This window comes from Lagenorhynchus albirostris, chromosome 8, assembly GCF_949774975.1.
Source record: "Lagenorhynchus albirostris chromosome 8, mLagAlb1.1, whole genome shotgun sequence".
Classification (NCBI taxonomy): domain Eukaryota; kingdom Metazoa; phylum Chordata; class Mammalia; order Artiodactyla; family Delphinidae; genus Lagenorhynchus; species Lagenorhynchus albirostris.
In genome coordinates, this window is record NC_083102.1 from 99099667 (window position 1) to 99122628 (window position 22962).

General features: G+C 43.1%; 2 protein-coding genes across 2 annotated transcripts in view; one reads left to right on the forward strand and one right to left on the reverse strand.

Annotated features, from left to right (window-relative positions):
• Positions 1 to 327: 327 nt before the first annotated feature.
• On the reverse strand, positions 328 to 2823 carry PGAM2 (phosphoglycerate mutase 2). Its single transcript, XM_060157488.1, has 3 exons — positions 2348 to 2823; positions 2062 to 2242; positions 328 to 532 (listed from the first exon to the last, which is right to left on the reverse strand). Exons 1-3 carry the CDS (start codon positions 2759 to 2761, stop codon positions 366 to 368), a joined length of 762 nt encoding a protein of 253 aa, XP_060013471.1. The 5' UTR covers positions 2762 to 2823; the 3' UTR covers positions 328 to 365.
• Positions 2824 to 2826: 3 nt separating this feature from the next.
• Positions 2827 to 22962, forward strand: part of VOPP1 (VOPP1 WW domain binding protein) — a 133640-nt gene continuing 113504 nt past the window's right edge. Inside the window, exon 1 of the mRNA XM_060157490.1 lies at positions 2827 to 3273. Within this exon, the coding sequence (XP_060013473.1) occupies positions 2972 to 3273 (302 nt within the window). The 5' untranslated portion in view covers positions 2827 to 2971. The remainder of the gene's footprint in view (positions 3274 to 22962) is intronic.

A 22962-nucleotide genomic window follows, 5' to 3' on the forward strand; every position in this document is an offset into this window, starting at 1 on the left:
AATGTGAAGGAAGTGGCGTGTTGGCCACAGTCCTCGCTCGCCATGGGGAGGGCTGGGTCACTTGGACTCTCCCTAAGTGACCCTGGACACTCGGATTTACAGCAGGCTTGCCAAGTGGCTCTTCTGCTTTGCGGGTCATCGTAGGGGCTTGTCAGGAGCCACTCGATAGCCGGGGATAGGGAGGCTCTTGGCCTCTGTGTTCCCAGGGTCCCCACACCCAGTGGGGGAGGCTTGGGCAGGCAGCGGGGATCCGGGGCTCCAGGCCCACGGAACCAGCCCTGAGTGAGCACTGGGGGGCGGGCGTCCTGGGGCCACACTGGCCTGAGGCAGTGAGAGGACGTGCCTTTATTGCCAGAGCCCACCCTTCACTTGGCCTTGCCCTGGGCAGCCACAGCTTCCATGGCTTTGCGCACGGTCTCCTCGTCACCCAGGAACCGCATGGGCTTGGTGGGCTTCAGTGCCTGGTCCAGCTCATACACGATGGGGATCCCCGTGGGCAGGTTCAGCTCCATGATGGCCTGGTCCGACATCCCTGGACCGGAGGAACAAGCGTCCTGAGCCCCTCCCAGCCTGTCTGCCAGGCAGCCACCTGCTCTTGCATTTAGCAGGCTTCGTGACCTTTACAGGCCACAGGGCTGTTGGCCAGGCAGCAGCCCTCCCACCCCAACAGCAAGGCCGCAGAAATGCTCCTCGAGAAGGTCAAGGCAGCCCTGAGACAGCAGCCTACAGAAATAGCTGTGGTGAAGCGAGGACCTCGCTCCGGCCCGAGCTGGCCTCATCTGGGGTGACGCCATCGGCCCCCTTGGCCCAATGTGAGCTCTGGTCAGACTGGTGGGTGTTTGGGATCAGGAAAGACCTTAACCACTTGGCTTCCAGAGAGTTCTAGTTTCTGGACGTCCTAAGCAGCGGAGCAGGGCTGCTCCTGAGAAGGGGGGTGCGATAGGGACGGCGAGAAGCGCTGCCTGTGGACGAGGTGGATGCAAGGCCCTGCCAGGTGAAGAGAGTTCTCTGTGGAAACCCGACCCAACCCTGCTGGCCTCCCGAAGACCTGGCCTGGAATAGCAGCTCGACCTTTGGTATCGCTGTCATCCCGCCCAGCCCGCTGGTGCAGGGAGGCCTTAAGGGAACATGCTCTGGGCAGTGGGAGACCCCGGTCACGTTTGCCTCGGTGCATTCATTTCTCCTGGACCAGGCTGCAGGGAGCCCCCACAAGGGAGGGAGGGCAGGTGGTCTTTCCATCTGTGAGGCTCAGCACCCGCCGTGAGGTGTCTGTGTGGACTCAGCCTCAGGAAGTCCTCAGAAAGGCGGACGGGGGCTTCCTTGGGGGAAGCCTGTCATGCTGGGAGGGGCTCCTTCCCTTTTAGTGGAAGCCAAGCTACCAACCTAAGGTCTCTGGCATTCTCCACACCCTGCACCTGTCTTTTGACTAGTTTTTTGCCCCGAGTGGGTGAGCTGGAGTGTGGGCAGGGGTGTGGGCAGGGTTGAGCAGGTTTATGGCTGAAGTCTTGGAAAGCAGGCCCCAGGGAGCTGTCAAGTATCAGGTCAGGCATGAAGAGGAGGGAGATTAGGTGAGTGATGCAGTACAGTCCCATATCCAGCAGCTGCCAGTGAAGTGACTTGACCAGGGTCACTCAGCAAGCTGGGATTTAGAGCCACATGGCCCTGCCTCTTCAGGGGTGGGTGTCCTTGGGCAAGATGCCACCCCTGGGCCTTCCCTCCTCTCCCCTGAGGCTTGTGTTGGGGAAGCCGGGCCAGCTGTGGACCCCCGTGCAGGGCCTGGGCCCTGGGTCAGTGGCGGCACACATTTTCACCCAGAATCTTCAGAAGGATACGTTACGCAGTGTCCCAGTACACACGGCAGTGGACGGTTCGTTCTTACAGAGCTGTTTTTTCAAGTGGTTTCTCGCCCCACCCAGTCTAGTTCACAGTTTGGAGGCCCTGCCCGGGGTGCGGACGTCTGTGAAGACGCCTCGGCGAGGCAGCCAACACGTTTACGAAATGAGCAGCTGGGGGCTCACCCCACCCGCCTCTGCCCACACCCTGTGTGAGGATGGGCCTCACCTTCCAGGTGCTTGACGATGCCCCGCAGACTGTTCCCGTGGGCTGCGATGAGCACTCTCTTGCCAGCCTTGATCTGGGGGACGATCTCATCATTCCAGAAGGGCAGAGCCCGGGCGATGGTGTCCTTGAGGCTCTCATGCGTGGGCAGCTCCCCCGGCTTCAGGCCTGCATAGCGACGTGCCTGGGGGCATCCGTGCTGCTGTTCACTCCCCAGACAGCCCCCCGCCCCCCAGCCTGGGCCCCCGTGCCCAGACCTCCCCTCCAGCCCCGCACCCCAGCCGCTCACCTTGCTGATGGAGTTGTAGTAGGGGTGCTTCTCATCCATGGGGGGTGGAGGTATGTCAAAGGAGCGCCTCCAGATCTTCACCTGCTCCTCCCCGTGCTTGGCGGCCGTCTCCGCCTTGTTGAGGCCAGTGAGACCCCCGTAGTGCCGCTCATTGAGGCGCCAGGTGCGCACCACAGGCAGCCACATCTGGTCCGTTGTGTCCAGGATGGTCCAGAGGGTGTGTATGGCCCTCTTCAGCACGGACGTGTAGCAGATGTCAAATTCCATCTTCACGTCCTTGATGGCATGGGCCCCCCTCTTGGCCTCCTCAGCCCCCTTCTCGCTCAGCTCCGCGTCGAACCAGCCGCAGAAGCGGTTCTCCTGGTTCCAGGTGCTCTCACCGTGCCGAACCATCACGAGGCGGTGGGTGGGCATGGTGGCGGCGGAGGGCACTCGCGGGCTGCAGACAGGGACAGGTGACCCCCAGGCGTCCCCAGCTTTATAACGATCCCAGCCCCCGCCCCAGCCGACTGCCAGTCAGCATTCCAGGCCTGATGGGCGGCAGCAGGTGGCCGGCAGCAGAGCTGGGTGGAAGGGAGGCCGAGCGCTGGACTGGAAAAAGGGCCTCATCAGCCACCAGTCCCCATGTGCCCAGAGCCCAGGCTGGGCGGGGCTGCCGAGCAGGGCTCGGCATCAAGGGCAGAAGTCCCGGCCTCCAGCAAGCCTGAGAAGGGGGCTAGCGGGAACAGGAGGACTGGCCGGGGAAAGACTCCCCCTGAGGTCGGGGTCCCGAGCTCTGTCAGCCTGCCGCCTGCTCTCGGGGGTTGCCGCTGTCGGGCAGGGGCACGGGAAAATCCTGACTGCTTCCGCCGAGTCACTCAGCGCAACCGGAGACAAGCCCGCGTCTCGGGAAGTACACTAGCCTGGTGTCAGAGGGAGCCAAGGGTGTGAGTATGCACGTGTGTCCGCCCACCCACACGTGCGTGCCTAGGCGCGCGTGCACGTGCTGCGCACGTCCTACTGCATGTACACGTCCGTGTGCCTCGCGCTCACGTCTATGTTGCATGTGCGCACACCTGGGAGGAGCTGTGCCGTCATCTCCACACGGGAGGAGGAAAGGTTGCTGTGGGCAGAGCGGGGGAGCTGGTGAGGAGCGTAGCCCTGGGGAGAGGTCTGGCCTTGTGGGAGGTGGCAGCAGTGTAGGGCAAGGGCTGAGCTGGGCAGAGCTGGGTTTCCAGGACAGCCAGGGGTAGCTGGGGGCCTGGCTGCTTGGGCCAGAGAGGAACAGAAGGTTTTCTGCTTTCGCATCCCTTTGTCAAGTTCTCATCCACATGTGCCACACTCTCCCACTCTAGTTACCTTCACCCCAGCCAGGCTCACTCCTCCCAGCTGAAACCACCTTTGAAAAGAAAAAGAAAAATCCAGGATTCATGTCCCCAAGGAGCCCCAGAATCAGAGGTACTGGTTATTAGATCTGTGCCCAGCTCATCAGGAGCGCCCAGAAGTAGGCCAAGGTTGGGACTAGGGGCAGTGTAGAGTTGGGTGCAGGCCCAGGACTTCTGCATTCAGGTTTTGGGGGACAAGGGCTACTGCGATCTGGGCTGTGAAGAAACGAAGCAGAGCGGCGGGGTCAAGATGCCAAGTTGCAGGTGCACCAGCAAAGAACCAATCCTCATAGAACAGCAAACAGGTGTGTGGCAGAGAAGCATAGAGGGGCTGGGCCTTGTGTCCTGACGAATGGGAATCACTGGAGAGTCTGAAGCATGGTTATGTTTTAAAGTCACTTGCCGCTGTGGAGGCAGGATCGGAGGCCAAAGGCCCTGGTAGGGGTGGTGGCTTTGGGTTAGGTGAGAACAAGGCTGCTTGGCCTGGGCTGGGTGCAGGTGGCGTGGTGAGGAGCTGCTAGGCTGGGGGGCCACTGGGGCCGTACTGCCAGCCAAAGCGGGGGATGGGACATGCCTTCCTGCCTGTCTGATGGCTGTTGAGAAAGCCGGGGACCGCAGAGGAGAGTTAAAGCCTGAGAGGACTAGACACAGCTTGTAAGCCTTGGCTTGCTCCAGCCTGACTCTTACTCATTCAAACAGTGTTTGTTGGGCATGTCTGGTGCGCCAGCGCTGTCGACGCACTGGGCAAGCAAGGCCCTGCTCATGGGGGTCTCCATCCCAGTCATGGGAGATGGACAACATGGGATGTGTGGCATGGTAGGCAGCAATGAGGTCCATGGAGAAGCAAACAAGCAGGCAGGAGGGCTGCTGTTTCAAGAGGACTGTCCTGGGAGGGTGGAGCGAGCACCCTCCACTGGTCTCTCCGCATGACCACAGCTATAAATCCTGGACAAAGGCAGAAAGCAGATCTCAGAGAACTGAAAAGTCAGTAGCAGGCAGATGAAGCGGATCAGATTCCAAGTTCCATGGTGAGTTTACCATTTTTTTCTCCCAGGATTGCCCAGCTTGAAACCTAGAAGTGCCCCCAGTGTGGACAGAAAGGGCTCCAGAGAATCCCTCTGGTCCAAGGAACAGAAACAAAGTTCCTACAGGCCCCTTCCCTTTTTCCCCTTCTTACCCACCACAGCTCCTGGACAGTAACGTAGAGGTGGCAGTGTTAGCCAGGCAGGCACCTGAAACCTTGAGAGAAGAGCTACCCTCTAACCAGAGGAGGTGAGGCCACAAGAGTGTATGGCAAACACCCGCTGCTTTCTCTCTCCTCCCTCCTGCAGCTGAGGATGGGATGCAGCTGCAGGAACTGTGCGGCAAGGGGGGGAAACTAAGGCCCCAGGTTTATGGCTGAAGTCTTGGAAAGCAGGCCCCAGGGAGCTGTCAAGTATCAGGTCAGGCATGAAGAGGAGGGAGATTAGGTGAGTGATGCAGTACAGTTACAGGTGAATTCCTGGGCTCCCCGTACTTGTGGGCTCTGACCCAGGCTGACCCACTGGTGACCTGATTACCTGCCAAAACAATATGATCTACATTCTCCTTAGAATTTAAACAGACTCTCAAAATAATGTTCAAAATACCTAGGACAATTTTGCATGTGACTGTCCAGTTCTCCCAAAACCATTTATTGAATGTCCTTTCCCTATTGTATATTCTTGGCTCTTTTGTTGTAAATTAATTGACCACATGTGGGTGGGCTTATTTCTGGGTTCTCCATTTCTGTCCTTTGGTCTATGTGTGGGTTTTATGCCAATATCATACTGTTTGAGCACTATAGCTTTGTAATATAGTTACAAAGAACTGTGATGTCTCCAGCTTTGTTCCTCTTTTTCAAAATTGCCTTAGCTATTCATGGTCTTTTGTGGTTCCATACAAATTTTAGTGTTTTGTTTTGTTTTTTTCTTTTTTGAGAAAAATGCCATTGGAATTTTGATAGGGACTACATTGAATCTATAGATTGCTTTTGGTAGTATGGACATTTTAACCATGTCAATTCTTCCAATCCATGAGGATGGAATATTTTTACATTTATTGGTGTCATCTTCAAATTTTTCATCAATGTCTTAGTTTTTGGTGTACAGATCTTTTACCACCTTAGTTAAATTTATTTCTAGTTGTGTAATTCTTTTGATGCAATTGTAAATAGGATTGTTTTTTTAATTTCTCCTAGTTGTTAGTGTATAGAAACAGACTGATATTTGGGTATTAATTTTATATTCCAAAACTTCATTGAATTTGTTTACTAGTTCTGACAGTTCTAGATTTCTTCTAGATTGTTGAATTTGTTGGCATAGTAGTTTCTTATGATCCTTTGTTTTATCAGTTGTAATGTATCCTCTTTCATTTATTATTTTGTTTGAGTCCTCTCTCTTAAATTGATGAGTAGCTAAAGGTTTGTCTATTTTGTTTCTTTTTTCAAAGAACCAGCTCTTAGTTTCATTGATATTTTCTGTTGTCCTTTTAATCTCTGCTTCATTTATTTCTGCTCTGATCGTTGTTACTTCTGTCCTTCTGCTAACTTTGGGCTTTTCTAGTTCCTTCAGGTAAGGTTAGATTGTTTATTTGAGCCCTTTCTTTTTCTTAATGTAGGTGTATATTGCTATGAGCTTCCTTCTTAGAACTGCTTTTGCTGCATTCCATATGTTTTGGTATGTTGTATTTCCATTTTCATTTATCTTAAGATGTATCTGGGTTTCTCTTTTGACTTCTTTTTTGACTCATTGATTGTTCAGGAGTATGTTGTTTAATCTCCACAGGTTTGTGAATTTTCCAGGTTTCTTGTAATTGATTTCTAGTTGTACACCACTGTGTCAGAAAAGATGCTTGATATAATTTGTCTTCTTAAATTTATTAAGACTTGCTTTGTTGATATTATCCGTCCTGTAGAATATTCCATGTGTGCCTGAGAAGAATGTGTATTCTGTTGATGGATGAAATGTTCTGTATATGTCTGTTAAGTCAATCTGATGTAATGTGTAGTTTTAATCCACTGTTTCCTTATTTTCTGTCTGTATGATCTATCCATTGTTGAAAGTGGGATATTAAAGTCCCCTACTATTACTGTATTTCTGTCTACTTTTCCCTTTATGTCTGTTAATGTTTGCTTTATATATTTAGGTGCCCCTATGGCAGGTGCAAAAATATTTTTAAATATTTGAAATTACTCTTGTTGGATTGACCCTTTTACCTTTATATAATGACATTCTACGTCTCATACATATATAAAAATTTTTTATTGGAGTATAATTGATTTACAATGTTGTGTTAGTTTCAGGTGTACAGCACAGTGAATGAGTTATACATATAGCCACTCTTTCTTAGATTCTTTTCCCATATAGGCCATTACAGAGTGCAGAATTCCCTGTACTATACAGTAGGCCCTCCTTAGTTATCTATTTTATTTTATTTATTGAAGTATAGTTGATTTATAATGCTGTGCCAATCTCCGCTGTGCAGCAAAGTGACTCAGTTATACACATGTATACATTTTTTAATAGTCTTTTCCATTATGGTTTATCACAGAATATTGAATATAGTTTCCTGTGCTATACATTAGGACCTTGTTGTTTATCCATTCTAAATGTAATAGTTTGCATCTACCAACCCCAAACTCCCAGTCCAACCCTCTCCCTCCCCTTCTCCCCCTTGGCAACCACAAGTCTGTTCTCTATGTATATGAGTCTGTGTTTTGTAGATAGGTTCATTTGTGCCATATCTTAGATTCAACATATAAGTGATATCATATGGTATTTGTCTTTCTCTTTCTGACTTACTTCACTTAGTATGATAATCTCTAGTTGCATCCACATTGCTGCAAATGGCACTATTTTGTTCTTTTTTTACGGCTGAGTAGTATTCCGTTTTATATATATATCACATCTTCTTTATCCATTCATCTATTGATGGACATTTAAGTTGTTTGCATGTTTTGGTTATGTGAATAGTGCTGCTATGAATATAGGGGTGCATGTATCTTCTTGAATTGTAGGTTTGTCTGGGTATATTCCCAGGAGTGGGATTGCTGGTTCATATGGTAATTCTATTTTTAGTTTTCTGAGGAACCTCCATACTGTTTTCCATAGTGGGTGCATCAATTTACATTCCCACCAACAGTGTAGGAGGGTTCCCTTTTCTCCACACCCTTTCCAGCATTTGTTATTTGTAGACTTTTTAATGATGGCCATTCTGATCAGTCTGAGGTGATACCTCATTGTAGTTTTGATTTGCATTTCTCTAATAATTAGTGATGTTGAGCATCTTTTCATATGCCTACTGGGGCTTCTTTGGAGAAATATCTATTAAGGTCTTCTGCCCATTTTTTGATTGGGTTGTTTGGGGTTTTTTTGTTGTTGAGTTGCATGAGCTGTTTGTATATTTTGGAGATTAAGCCCTTGTCTATCTCATCATTTGCAAATATTTTCTCCCATTCCTTGGGTTGCCTTTCATTTTTTTATGGTTTCCTTTGCTGTGCAAAAACTTGTAAGTTTGATTAGATCCTGTTTGTTTATTTTTGTTTTTATTTCCATTGCCTTGGGAGACTGACCTAAGAAAACATGATTTATATCAGAGAATGTTTTGCCTGTGCTCTTTTCTTGGAGTTTTATGGTGTCTTATGTTTAAGTCTTTAAGCCATTTTGAGTTTATTTTTGTGCATGGTGTGAGGGTGTGTTCTAATTTCACTGATTTACATGCAGCTGTCCAACTTTCCCAGCACTACTTGCTGAAGATACTGTCTTTTTCCCATTTTATATTCTTGCCTCCTTTGTCGAAGATTAATTGGTGTGTGGGTTTACTTCTGGGCTCTCTATTGTGTTCCATTGATCCATATGCCTGTTTTTGTACCAATATCACACTGTTTTGATTACTGTAGCTTTGTAGTATTGTCTGAAGTCTGGGAAAGTTATACCTCCTGCTTTGTTTTTTTCCTCAGGATTGCTCTAGCAGTTCTGGGTCTTTTATGGTTCCATGTACATTTTTGGATTATTTGTTCTAGTTCTGTGAAAAATATCATGGGTAATTTGATAGGGATCATGTTAAATCTGTAGATTGCTGTGTGTTTTATTGCCATTTTAACGATATTAATTCTTCCACTCCAAGAGTGTGGGATATCTTTCCATTTTTTTGAATCTTCATTTATTTCCTTTATTAATGTTTTATAGTTCTCAGTATATAAGTGTTTCACCTCCTTGCTCAGGTTTATTTCTAGATATTTCATTTTCTTGGTGTGATTTTAAAAGGTATTGTTTTTTTTTTTTTTACATTCCCTTTCTGATATTTCATTGTTAGTGTAAAGGAATGCAACTGATTTCTGAATGTTCATCTTATATCCTGCTACTTTGCTGAATTCATTTATTAGATCTAGTAGTTTTTGTGTGGAGTCCTTAGGGTTTTCTATATATAGTATCATGTCGTCTGCATATAGTGACAGTTTTACCTCTTCTCTTCCAATTTGGATACCTTTTATTTCTTTTTCTTTTCTTTTTTTTTTTTTTTTGTCTGATTGGTGTGGCTAGGACTTCCACTACTATGTTGAAGAGAAGTGGTGAAAGTGGGCATACTTGTCTTGTTCCAGATTTTCGTGGGAAGTCTTTCAGCTTTTCACTCTTGAATATTATATTGGCTGTGAGTTTGTCATAAATGGCTTTTATTATGTCGAGATATGTTCTCTCTATTCCCACTTTGGTAAGAGTTTTTTTTTTTATCATGAATGGATGTTGAATTTTGTCAAATGCTTTTTCTGTATCTATTGAGATGATCGTGTGTTTTTTGACTTTTCTTTTGTTAATGTGGTGTATTACATTGGTTGATTTGTGTATGTTGAACCATCCTTGTGAACCTGGCATGAATCCCACTTGGTCGTAGTGTATGACCTTTTTTATGTGTGGTTGGCTTCAGTTTGCTAATATTTTGTTGAGAATTTTTGCCTCTATATTCATCAAAGATATTGGCCTGTAATTTTCTTTTTTGGTGGTATCTTTGTCTGGTTTGGGTATCAGGGTGATGGTGGCTTCATAGAATGTCTTTGAGAGTGTTCCTTCCTCTTCAGTCCTTTGGAAGAATTTGAGAAGAATTGGTATAAGTTCTTCTTTGTATGTTTGGTAGAATTCTCTTGTGAAGCCATCTGGTCCTGGACTTTTGTTTGTAGGAAGTTTTTTTAAATTACAGATTCTATTTCATTTCTAGTGACGGATCTGTTCAAATTATCTATTTCTTCTTGATTCAATTTTAGTGTATGTTTCTATAAAGTTATCCATTTCTTCTAGGCTGTCAAATTTGTTGACATATAATTGTTCATAGTATTCTCTTATTCTTTTTTTGTATTTCTATGATATCTGTTGAGATTTCTTTTTCATTTCTTATTTTGTTTATTTGGGTTCTCTCTCTTTCTTCTTGGTGAGCCTGGCCAGAGGTTTGTCAATCTTGTTTACCCTTTCAAAGAACCAGCTCTTGGTTTTGTTGATTTTTTTCTATTGTTTTTTAATCTCTATTTTATTTATTTCCTCCCTGATCTTTATTATTTCCTTCCTTTTGCTGATTTTAGGTTTTGTTTGTCCTTATTCTTCTAATTCTTTCAGGTGGTAGGTTAGGTTGTTTACTTGAGATTTTTCTTGTTTTTTTTTTGTTTGTTTGTTTGTTTTATGAAGGCCTGTATCTCTATGAACCTCCCTCTAAGAACTGCTTTTTTGCCGCATTCCATAGATTTTGTGTGGTTGTGTTTTCATTGTCATTTGTCTCAGGGTATTTTTTAATTTCCTTTTTGATTTCCTCGTTGACCCATTGGTTTTTTAGTAGCATGTTATTTAGTCTCCAGGTAATCTTTTTTTTTTTTTTTCATTTCTTTTCCTGTGGTTGATTTCTGGTTTCATGACATTGTGGTCAGAGAAGATGCTTGAAATATTTCTATACTCTTAAATTTGTTGAGGTTAGTTTTGTGCCCTAGGATGTGGTCAGTCCTAGAGAATGTTCCGTGTGCACTTGAAAATAATATATATTCTGGTTTTTTTGGATGTAATGTCCAAAAGTCACTACAAAAATAGTGATTGAAAATATCACTATCTAAAATGATCAATTAGGGGCTTCCCTGGTGGTTCAGTGGTTGAGAATCTGCCTGCTAATGCAGGGGACATGGGTTCGAGCCCTGGTCTGGGAGGATCCCACATTCCACAGAGCAACTAGGCCCATGAGCCACAACTACTGAGCCTGCGCATCTGGAGCCTGTGCTCCGCAACAAGAGAGGCTGCGACAGTGAGAGGCACAGAAACGAAGATCCAACACAGCAAAAAAATAAATTAATTAAAATGATCAATTAAGTCTAACTGTTCTGTTGTATCATTTAGGACCTCTGTTGTCTTACTGATTCTCTGTCTGGAAGATCTGTCCATTGATGTGAGTGGGGTGTTAAAGTCTCCTACTGTTATTGTATTACCATCAGTTTCTCCCTTTATGTCTGTTAGTATTTGTTTCATGTATTTGGGTGCTTCTATATTAGGTGCATATATGATGATGAGTGTAAAATCCTCTTCTTGTTTTGATCCTTTTATCATTATATAGTGTCCTTCTTTATCTTTCTTGATAGCCTTTGCTTTAAGTCTATTTTGTCTGATATGAGTATTGCAACTCCCACTTTCTTGTCATTTCCATTTACATGAAATATCTTTCCCAATCCCCTCACTTTCAATCTATGTGTGTCCTTTGCCCTAAGGTGGGTCTCTTGTAGGCAGCATATTGTAGGCTCTTGTTTTTTTATCCAGTCTGCCACTCTATGTCTTTCAGTTGGAGCATCCAGTCCTTTGATATTTAAGGTATTTATTGATACATATGTATTAATTGACATTTCAAACCTTGTTTTCCAGTTGATTCTTTGTTTCTTCTTTCTTTTTCTTTTTCTTTTTTGTGGTTTGATGATTCCCTTTTATTTTATGCTTGTGTTCTCTTCTTTTAGGTTTTTGTGAATCTATTGTATGTTTTTGATTTGTGGTTGCCCTGTTTTTCAGTATGTTAACCCCTTCCTATATCTGCTTGCTTTAGACTGATAGCCATATAGGCTCAAACACATTCTTAAAAAAAGGAAGAAAAAGAATTTGCATTTTCTTACCCTCCTTCCCCACATTTTATGATTTTGATGTCCCTTTTTACATCTTCATGTTTATCCTTTTGCTGTTCCTTGTGTTTATCATTGCTTTCACAAATAGGTTTTTTTCTTTTTCTTTTTGATCTGTATACTGGCTAATTTAAGTGATTTACTTTCCAATTGTGATTTCCTCCTTCCTGTTTCTTCTGCTTCTTTTCTATCTAGAGATGACCTTTCAATATTTCTTTTAGGATAGGTTTAGTATTGCTGTATTCTTGAAGTTTTTGCTTGTCTGAGAAATTCTTTATTTCTCCTCCTATTCTAAATGATAATCTTGGTGAGTAGAGTATTCTAGGTTGAAGATTTTTCTCTTTCAAGATTTTTAATATATTTTGCCACTACCTTCTGGCCTGCAGTGTTTCTGTAGAGAAATCAGCTGATAGCTTTATGAGAGTTCCCTTGTAAAGAACTCTTTGTTTTTCTCTTGTTACCTTTAGAATCCTCTCTCTATCTTTACCTTTGGCCATTTTTATTATAATATGTCTTGGTGTAGGTCTGTTTGGGTTCATCTTCTTTGGAACCCTCTATGCTTCCTATATCTGTTTCCTTCTTTAAGTTTGGGGACATTTTTAGCCATAATTTTTCAAATACATTTACATCCCCTTTTCTCTTTCTTCTCCTTTTGGAATCCCTATTATGCATAGATTGGCCCGCTTTATATTATCCCACAGGTATCTTATATTGCTCTCATTTTTAAAAAAAATTGGGCTTTCTGTCTACTGTTTTGATTGGGTAATTTCCATTAGTCTATCTTCCAGGTCACTTATTCTTTCTTCTGTATTATTCGTTCTGCTGTTCATTGCCTTGAGCTCAGCTATCGTCTCAGCAAATGAATTTTCTAAGGTTTCTTGGCTCCTCGTAGTTTCTAGTTCCTTTATACAGTAATCTGCATTTCTATTGGTAGCCTTTCTTAATTCCTTCAGTATTTTTATTTGAACTCCTTTTTGAACTTGGTGTCTATTAGACTGAAGAGGTCTGTTTCATTGTTCCTTCAGAGGAGTTTTCTTGGTCTTTTAATTGAGGGTGGTTTCTCTGCTTCATTTTGTTTATATTTCTCTTAGTCTGTGAGTTTAGGAGAAACAATTATCTACTGTAGTCTTGGAGGGCTATTTATAAGTGGGTGTGTCCTTGTGTAGCTTGTATGGGTTTAATATTTTTTGGTGTGAGGGCTGCTTTTGGTTTGGACGCTTGCCATATCTTTCGTCAGTGTGTGCTGGCTGTTATCCCCTTGATAGGGGGTGTGTAGGTGCACAGCTGCACAGCTCCTGCAGGCTCCCAGGAAGGCAGGGGCAGCGGTTGGCTCCAGGTCGTGGGTCCCTCCACAGCAGCAGTGGCAGTGGGTCATGTGCCCCCAGGGAAGTTGGCCCCGGCCCCCACGGAGGTGGGGCAGTGACCTACACCTGCTCACAGGACCCTCGGCGGTGGCAGTGGCAGCAGTCTGTGCCTGCCCCTGGAGCTCGTGTAGGTGATGCCCTGCTGCCTGCCTGTGAGCCTGGAGAAAGAAGCTCCTATGGCAGGCCCGCCCCTCTCCTTGTGCACTCCCCAACAATGGCGCCTTGCCTCTCTGGCGGGCCCAGGCTTTTTCTGGACTCCCTCAGTTGTGGCACACTACAACCTACCCCCCTCAGGCTGTCTTCACGCAGCCAATCCCAATCCTCTCTCTGGGGTCTGACCTCCAAAACCTGAACCTCAGTACCCAGCCCCCACCTGCCCCGCCCGAGCAGATGAGTGTCTCAGGCTAGGGAGGGCCGGTCAGCACCAACCCTCTGTGAAGGTCTCTCTCCACTTTGCCCTCAGCACACCTGTTGCTGCACTCTCCTCCGAGGCTCTGAAGCTCCCCCTCTGTCCCTGCCAGTGAGGGGACTTCCCAGTGTGCAGAGACCTCTCCTCTTTCACAGCTCCCTCCCAGAGACGCAGATCCTGTCTGGATTCCTTTCTCTCTTTTTTTTCTTTTGCCCTACCCAGGTATGTAGAGATTTTCTTGCCCTTTTGGAAGTCTGAGGCCTTCTGCCATCGTTCAGTAGATGTTCTGTGAGAGTTTTTCAACATGTAGGTGTATTTCTGATGTATCTGTGGGGAGAAGGTGAGCTCCACTTCCTACTCCTCCGCCATCTCGATCCAATCTCCCTAGTTATCTATTTTATATACAGTAGTGTGTACACGTCAATCCCAATCTCCTAATTTATCCCTCTTCCCCCTTCCCCCCTGACCAGTAATCATAAGTTTGTTTTCTACATTTGTAACTCTGTTTCTGTTTTGTAGATAAGTTCATTTGTACCCTTTCTTTAGATTCCACATATAAGAGATATTGTACGATATTTGTCTTTCTCTGACTTACTTCACTCAGTGTGACAATCTCTGGGCCCATCCGTGTTGCTGCAAATGGCATTATTTTGTTCTTTTTTATGGATAAGTAATATTCCATTGTATATATGTACCACATCTTCTTTATCCATTCATCTGTTGTTGACATTCAGGTTGCTTCCATGTCCTGACTATTGTCAATAGTGCTGCAATGAACATTGGGGTGCATGTATCTTTTTGAATTATGGTTTTCTCCAGATATATGCCCAGGACTGGGATTGCTGGATCATATGGTAGCCCTATTTTTAGTTTTTAAAGGAACCTCCATACTGTTTTCCATAGTGGCTGCACCAGTTTACATTGCCAGCAACAGTGTAGGAGGGCTCCCTTTTCTCTGTACCCTCCAGCATTTATTATTGTAGATTTTTAAAGATAACCGTTCTGACAGATGTGATATGATACCTCACTATGGTTTTGATTTGCTTTTCTCTAATAATTAGTGATGTGCCTGTTGGCCATCTATATGTCTTCTTTGGAGACATGTCTGTTTGGGTCTTCTGCCCATTTCTTCAGTTTTGTTTTTGTTTTTGATATTGAATTGTATTAGCTGTTTGTGTATTTTGGATATTAACTCCCTTGTCAGTCACATCATTTGCAAATATTTTCTCCCATTCCGTAGGTTGTCTTTTCATTTTGTTGATGGTTTCCATTGCTGTGCAAAAGCTTTTAAGTTTGATGTAGTCCCATTTGTTTATTTTTCCTTTTATTTCTTTTGACTTGGGAGACTGATCTAAGAAAATATTGCTACAATTTATGTCAGAGAAAGTTTTACACATGTTTTTGTCTAGGAATTTGTTGGTGTCATGTCTTATATTTAGGCCTTTAAACCATTTTGAGTTTATTCTTGTGTATGGTATAAGGGAGTGTTTGAATTTAATTGATTTACATGTAGCTGTCCAGCTTTCCTAGTGCCACCTGTTGGTGTCTTTTTTTCATTGTATATTTTTGCCTCCTTTGTTATAGATTAATTGACCAAAGGTGTGTGGGTTTCTTTCTGGGCTCTCTATTCTGTTCCATTGATCTATGTGTCTGTGTTTGTGCTAGTAACACAATGTTTTGATTACTAGAGCTTTAAAGTATAGTCTGAAGTCTGGAATGGTTATGCCTCCAGCTTTATTCTTTTTCCTCAGGATTGCTTTGACAATTCTGAGTCTTTTGTGGTTCCAGATAAATTTTAGGATGATTTGTTCTATTTATGTGAAAAATGTCATGGGTACTTTGGGTAGTGCTGCCATTTTACCAATATTCTTCCCCTCCAAGAGCATGGGATATCTTTCCATTTCTTTGAACGGTCTCCTTATCAATGTTTTAAAGTCTTAGGTTTATAGTTCTTTCACCTCCTTGGTTAAGTTTATTCCTAGGTATTTTTCTTTTTGGACACAATTTTTTGTTGCTGTTGTTCCTTTTCTTTTTCTAATTTATTTTTGGCTGTTTTGGGTCTTCATTGCTGCGTGTGGGCTTTCTTTAGTTGCGGTGAGTGGGGGCTACTCTTAGTGGCAGTGCACAGGCTTCTCATTGCAGTGGCTTCTCATTGCAGAGCACGGGCTCTAGGTGCATGGGCTTCAGTAGTTGTGGCTCGCAGGCTCTACAGAGTGCAGGCTCAGTAGTTGTGGCACATGGGCTTAGTTGCTCCGTGGCATGTGGGACCTTCCTGGACGAGGGCTTGAACCTGTATCCCCTGCATTGGCAGGCGGATGGATTCTCAACTACTGCACCACCAGGGAAGCCCTTGGACATGAATTTTAATGGGTTTTTTTTTTTTTTGCTTTCTCTTTCTGATATTTCATTGTTAGTGTAAAGAAATGCAACAGATTTCTGCATATTTATCTTATACCTTGCTACCTTGATGAATTCATTTTTCTAATGGTTTTTGTGTGGAGACTTTAGGGTTCTCTATATGGAGTATCATGTCATCTGCAAATAGTTGCAGTTTTACCTCTTCCCTTCCAATTTGTATACATTTTATTCCTTTTTCTTGTCTGATTGCTGTGGCCAGGACTTCCAATACTATGTTTAATAGAACTGGTGACAGTGAGCATCCTTGTCTTCTTTCAGATTTTAATGGGAAGGCTTTCAGCTTTTCATCCTTGAGTATTATGTTGGCTGTGGGTTTTCATAAATGGCTTTTATTATGTTGAGATATGTTCCCTCTATACCCACTTTGGTGAGAGTTTTTATCATGAATGGATGTTTAATCTTGTCAAGTGCTTTCTCTGCATCTGTTGAGATAATCATGTGGGTTTTGTCTTTTCTTTTGTTACTGTATCATAATGATTGATTTCTGTATATTGAACCATCTTTGCAAACCTTGAATGAATCCAACTTGAACATGGAGTATGATCCTTTTTATGTATTTTGTTTTGTTTGCTAATATTTTGGTGAGGATTTTTGCATCTATATTCATCAAAGATATTTGCCTGTAATTTTTTCTTTTTGGTAATGTCTTTATCTGATCTTGGTATCAGGGTGATGGTGGCTTCATAGAATGAATTTGGGAGTGTTCCCTCTTCTTGAATCTTTTGCAATAGTTTGAGAAAGATAGGTATAAGCTTTTCTTTATATGTTTTGTAGAATTCCCCAGTAAAACCATTTCATCCTGGACTTTTGTTTGCAGGGAGTTTTTGTTTGTTTGTTTTATTTGTTTGTTTTAATTACAGATTCCATTTCACTTCTAGTGATTGGGACATTCAAATTATGTTTCTTCTTGACTCAGTTTTGGCAGGCTGTATGTTTCTAGAAACTTGTCCATTTTTTCTAGGTTGTCCAATTTGCTGTCATATAACTGTTCATAGTATTCTCTTATGATTTTTTTGTGTATTGCATGGTATCAGTTGCTATTTATCCTTGTTCATTTCTTATTTTGTTTAGTTGGTCCTCTCTCTTTTCTCCTTGGTGAGCCTGGCCAGAGGTTTGTCAATTTTGTTTATCTTTTCAAAAAACAAGGTCTTAGTTTTAGTAATCTTTTCTATTGTCTTTTGGTCTCTACTTTATTTATTTCCTGATCTGTGTTATTTCTTCCCTTTTGGCTTTGGCTTTTGTTTCTTCTTATTTTTCTAGGTGGTAGATGGTAGGTATTTTCTTTTAGGGGGTTGGTTAGGTTGTTTATTTGAGATTTTTCTTGTTTCTTGGGGAAGGCCTGTATGAACTACCCTCTTAGAACTGCTTTTGCTGCATCCCACAGATTTTGTAAGGTTATGTTTTCATTTTCATTTGTCTTGAGGTATTTTCTGATTTCCTTTTTGATTTCATCATTGACCCATTGTTTTTTCTAGTAGCATATTATTTAGGCTCCATGTGTTTGTTCTTTCCCCGTTTTTCTTTCGGTGGTGGTTGATATCTAGTTTCATACCATTGTGGTCAGAAATGATGCTTGATATGATTTCCATCCTCTTAAATTTGTTGAGGCTTGATTTGTGACCTCATATGTGGTTTATCCTAGAGAATTTTTTATGTGCACTTGAAAAAAAAGTGTATTTGTTTGTGGTGTCCTGTAGATATCAATTAGGTCCAACTGGTCTATAGTATCATTTAGGACTTTGTTGCCTTATTGATTTTCTGTCTGGAAGATTTATCCATTGATGCTAGTGGAGTGTTAAAGTCTCTTACTATTATTGTACAGTTGTCCATTTCTCCCTTTCTGTCGGTTAGTATTTGTTTTATACATTTAAGTATTTCTATATTGGGTGCCCATATGTTAACAAGTGTAATATCCTCTTTTTGTCTTTATCTCTTTATTATTATATAATGTCCTCATTTGTCTTTCTTTATGGATTCTTTTTCAAAGTCTATTTTGTCTGACATGAGTATTTCTACCCCCACTTTCTTGTCGTTTCCATTTGCATGAAATATCTTTTTCCATCCCCTCATTTTCAATCTGTGCATGTGTCTTTTGCCCTGAAGTGAGTCTCTTGTAGGCAGCATATTGTAGGTTCTTGTTTTTTTAATCTAGTCTGCCACTCTATGTCTTTTGATCAGAGCATTTAGTCCATTGACATTTAAAGTAATTATTGGGGATTCCCTGGTGGCGCAGTGGTTGAGAGTCCACCTGCTGATGCAGGGGACGCGGGTTCATGCCCCAGTCTGGGAGGATCCCACGTGCCACGGAGCGGCTGGGCCTGTGAGCCATGGCCGCTGGGCCTGTGCATCCGGAGCGTCCGGAGCTTTACAAGATATGTTAAAGAGACTTCGCTAAACAGAAAAGATTACAACAAGAAATATGAAAATTACAAAAGGAAAAATCTCATTTGTAAAGGCAAACATATAGTAAAGGTAGTAGATCAGACACTTACAAAACTAGTAGGAAAGTTAAAAGAAAAATCTGGTCAAATCATCTTTATCAAGAATAAGTAGTTAAGGAATACACAAAACAAAAAGATGTAAAATATGATGTCAGAAACAGTAAATGTGGTGAGAATGGAGTAAAAATGCAGATTGTTGAACTACGTTTGAACTTAAGGGATCAGCAACTAAAAATAATCACATATATAATAAATATAATGTATATGTATATCTTTCTTGTTTTTCTATATGTATAAATCTTATGATAACCACAAACCAAAAATCTATAATAGATAAGCACAAAAAAGAGAAAGAAATTGAAACATAACACAAAAGATAATCATCAAATCACAAGTGAAGAGAGTAAAAGAAGAAGGAACAACAAAGAACTAGAAAAATAACCTCAAAACAATTAACAAACTGTCGGAGAGACCTTCAAGATGGCAGAGGAGTAAGACATGGAGATCACCTTCCTCCTCACAAATACATCAGAGATACATCTACATGTGGAACAACTCCTACAGAACACCTACTGAACGCTGGCAGAAGACCTCAGACTTCCCAAAAGGCAAGAAACTCCCCACGTACCTGGGTAGGGCAAAAGAAAAAAGAAAACACAGAGACAAAGGAATAGGGACAGGACCTGCATCTCTGGGAGGGAGCTGTGAAGGAGGAAAAGCTTCCACACACTAGGAAGCCCCTTCACTGGCAGAGACAGGAGTAGCAGGGGGGAAGCTTCAGAGCCACAGAGGAGAGCGCAGCAACAGGGGTGCAGAGGGCAAAGCAGAGAGATTCCCGCACAGCGGATCAGTGCTGACCAGCAGTCACCAGCCCGAGAGGCTTGTCTGCTCACCCGCGGGGGCAGGCGGGGGCTAGGAGCTGAGGCTTGGGTTTCGGAGGTCAGATTCCAGGGAGAGGACTGGGGTTGGCTGCGTGAACACAGCCTGAAGGGGGCTAGTGCGCCACGGCTAGCCGGGAGGGGGTCTGGGAAAAGTCTGGACCTGCCTAAGAGGCAAGAGAACATTGTTTCAGGGTGTGCAAGTAGAGGGGATTCAGGGAACAGCCTAAACGAGTTCCAGAGACGGGCACAAGCTGCGGCTCTCGGTGCGGACACCAGAGACGGGTATCAAATGCTAATGCTGCTGCTGCAGCCACCAGCAATGCTGTGTGCGAGCACAGGTCACTCTCCACACCTCCCCTCCCAAGAGCCTGTGCAGCCCGTCACTGCCAGGGTCCCGTGATCCAGGGACAACTTCCCAGGGAGAACACACGGTGCACCTCAGGCTGTTGCAATGTCACGCCAGCCTCTGCCGCTGCAGGCTCGCCCCGCATTCCGTACCCCTCCCTCCCCCCTGCCTGAGTGAGCCAGAGCCCCCTAATCAGCTGCTCCTTTAACCCCCTTCTGTCTGGGTGAAGAACAGACACCAGAGGGCGACCTACACACAGAGGCGGGGCCAAATACAAAGCTGAACCCCAGGAGCTGTGCAAACAAGGAAGAGAAAGGGAAATCTCTCCCAGCAGCCACAGGAGCAGTGGATTAAATCTCCACAATCAACTTGATGTACCTGCATCTCTGGAATACCTGAATACAAAACGAATCATCCCAAAATTGAGGTGGTGGATTTTGGGAGTAACTGTAGACTTGGGGTTTGTTTTCTGCATCTAATTTGTTTCTGGTTTTATGTTTATCTTTGTTTAGTATTTAGAGTTTATTATCATTGGGAGATTTGTTTACTGATTTGGTTGCTCTCTTCCTTTTTATTATATATATATATATATATATATTTCCTTTTTCTCTTTTTGTGAGTGTGCATGTGTATGCTTCTTTGTGTGATTTTGTCTGTATAGCTTTGCTTTTACCATTTGTCCTAGGGTTCTGTCTGTCCCTTTCTTTTTTTTTTTTTTTTTTAGTATAGTTTTTAGTGCTTGTTATCATTGTCGGATTTGTTGTTTGGTTTGGTTGCTCTCTTCTTTCTTTCTTTTTATTTTTAAATTCTTTTGATTTTTAATAATTTTTTTATTTTAGTAAATTTTAAATTTTATGTATTTATTTTTTTCTCGCTTTGCTTCTGAGCCGTGTGGCTGACAGGGTCTTGGTGCTCCGGCCAGGTGTCAGGCCTGTGCCTCTGAGGTGGGAGAGCTGATTCCAGGACACTGGTCCACCAGAGACCTCCCAGCTCCATGTAATATCAAACGGCAAAAGCTCTCCCAGAGATCTCCATGTCAACGCTAAGCCCAGCTCCACTTGATGACCAGCAAGCTACAGTGATGGACACCTTATGCCAAACAACTAGAAAGACAGGAACACAACACCACCCATTAGCAGAGAGGCTGCTTAAAATCATAATAAGTTCACAGACACCCTAAAACACACCACCGGATGCAGTCCTGCCCACCAGAAAGACAACATCCAGGCTCATCCCCCAGAACACAGGCACCAGTCCCCTCCACCTGGAAGCCTACACAGCCCACTGAACCAACCTTACCCACTGGGGGCAGACACCAAAAACAATGGGAACTACGAACCTGCGGCCTGTGAAAAGGAGACCCCAAATACAGTAAGTTAAGCAAAATGAGAAGACAGAGAAACACAGCAGATGAAGGAGTAAGGAAAAAACCCACCAGACCAAACAAATGAAGAGAAAACAGGCAGTCTACCTGAAAGAGAATTCAGAGTAATGATGGTAAAGATGATCCAAAATCTTGGAAATAGAATGAAGAAAATACAAGAAACGTGCAACAGGGACCTAGAAGAACTAAAGAGCAAACAAACAATGATGAACAACAGAATAAATGAAATTAAAAATTCTCTAGAAGGAATCAATAGCAGAATAACTGAGGCAGAAGAATGGATAAGTGACCTGGAAGATAAAATAGTGGAAATAACTACTGCAGAGAAGAATAAAGAAAAAAGAATGAAAAGAATTGAAGACAGTCTCAGAGACCTTTGGGACAACATTAAATGCACCAACATTCAAATTATAGGGGTCCCAGAAGAAGAAGAGAAAAAGAAAGGGACGGAGAAAATATTTGAAGAGCTTATAGTTGAAAATTTCCCTAATATGGGAAAGGAAATAGGCAATCAAGTACAGGAAGCGCATAGAGTCCCATACAGGATAAATCCAAGGAGAAACACTCCAAGACACATATTAATCAAACTATCAAAAATTAAATACAAAGAAAAAATATTAAAAGCAGCAAGGGAAAAACAACAACATACAAGGGAATCCCCATAAGGTTAACAGCTGATCTTTCAGCAGAAACTCTGCAAGCCAGAAGGGAGTGGCAGGACATACTTAAAGTGATGAAAGGGAAAAACCTACAACCAAGATTACTCTACCCAGCAAGGATCTCATTCAGACTCGACAGAGAAATTTAAAATGTTACAGACAAGCAAAACTAACAGAATTCAGCACCACCCAACCAGCTTTACAACAAAGGCTAAAGGAACTTCTCTAGGCAGGAAACACAAGAGAAGGAAGAGACCTACAATAGCAAACCCAAAACAAATAAGAAAATGGTAATAGGAACATACATATTGATAACTACCTTAAATGTAAGTGGATTAAATGCTCCAACCAAAAGACATAGACTGGCTGAATGGATACAAAAGCAGACCTGTATATATGCTGTCTACAAGAGGCCCACTTCAGACCTAGGGATACATACAGACTGAAAGTGAGGGGATGGAAAAAGATATTCCATGCAAATGGAAACCAAAACAAAACTGGAGTAGCAATTCTCATATGAGACAAAAGAGACTTTAAAATAAAGAGTATTACAAGAGACAAAGAAGGACACTACATAATGATCAAGGGATCAATCCAAGAAGAAGATATAACAATTGTAAATCTTTATGCACCCAACATAGGAGCAACTCAATACATAAGGCAAATGCTAACAGCCATAAATAGTGAAATTGACAGTATCACAATAATAGTAGGGGACTTTAACACCCCACTTTCACCAATGGACAGATCATCAAAAATGAAAATAAATAAGGAAACACAAGCTTTAAATGATACATTAAACAAGATGGACTTAATTGCTATTTATAGGACATTCCATCCAAAAACAACAGAATACACTTTCTTCTCAAGTGCTCATGGAACATTCTCCAGGATAGATCATATCTTGGGTCACAAATTAAGCCTTGGTAAATTTAAGAAAATTGAAATTGTATCAAGTATCTTTTCTGATCACAATGCTATGAGACTAGATATCAATTACAGGGAAAAAATCTGTAAAAAATACAAAGACGTGGAGGCTAAACAATACACTACTCAATAGCCAAGAGATCACTGAAGAAATCAAAAAATACCTAGAAACAAATGACAATGAAAACACAACAACCCAAAACCTATGGGATGCAGCAAAAGCAGTTCTAAGAGAGAAGTTTATAGCAATACAATCCTACCTCAAATAAACAA

Excerpts from the sequence above, each read along its gene's own strand:
- PGAM2 (XM_060157488.1), bottom strand. The coding sequence starts at position 2,761 with ATGCCCACCCACCGCCTCGTGATGGTTCGGCACGGTGAGAGCACCTGG. Across the intron at positions 2,243-2,347 it reads ACTACAACTCCATCAGCAAG|GCACGTCGCTATGCAGGCCT; the intron begins GTGAGCGGCTGG and ends GGATGCCCCCAG. Across the intron at positions 533-2,061 it reads CATCGTCAAGCACCTGGAAG|GGATGTCGGACCAGGCCATC; the intron begins GTGAGGCCCATC and ends CCTCCGGTCCAG.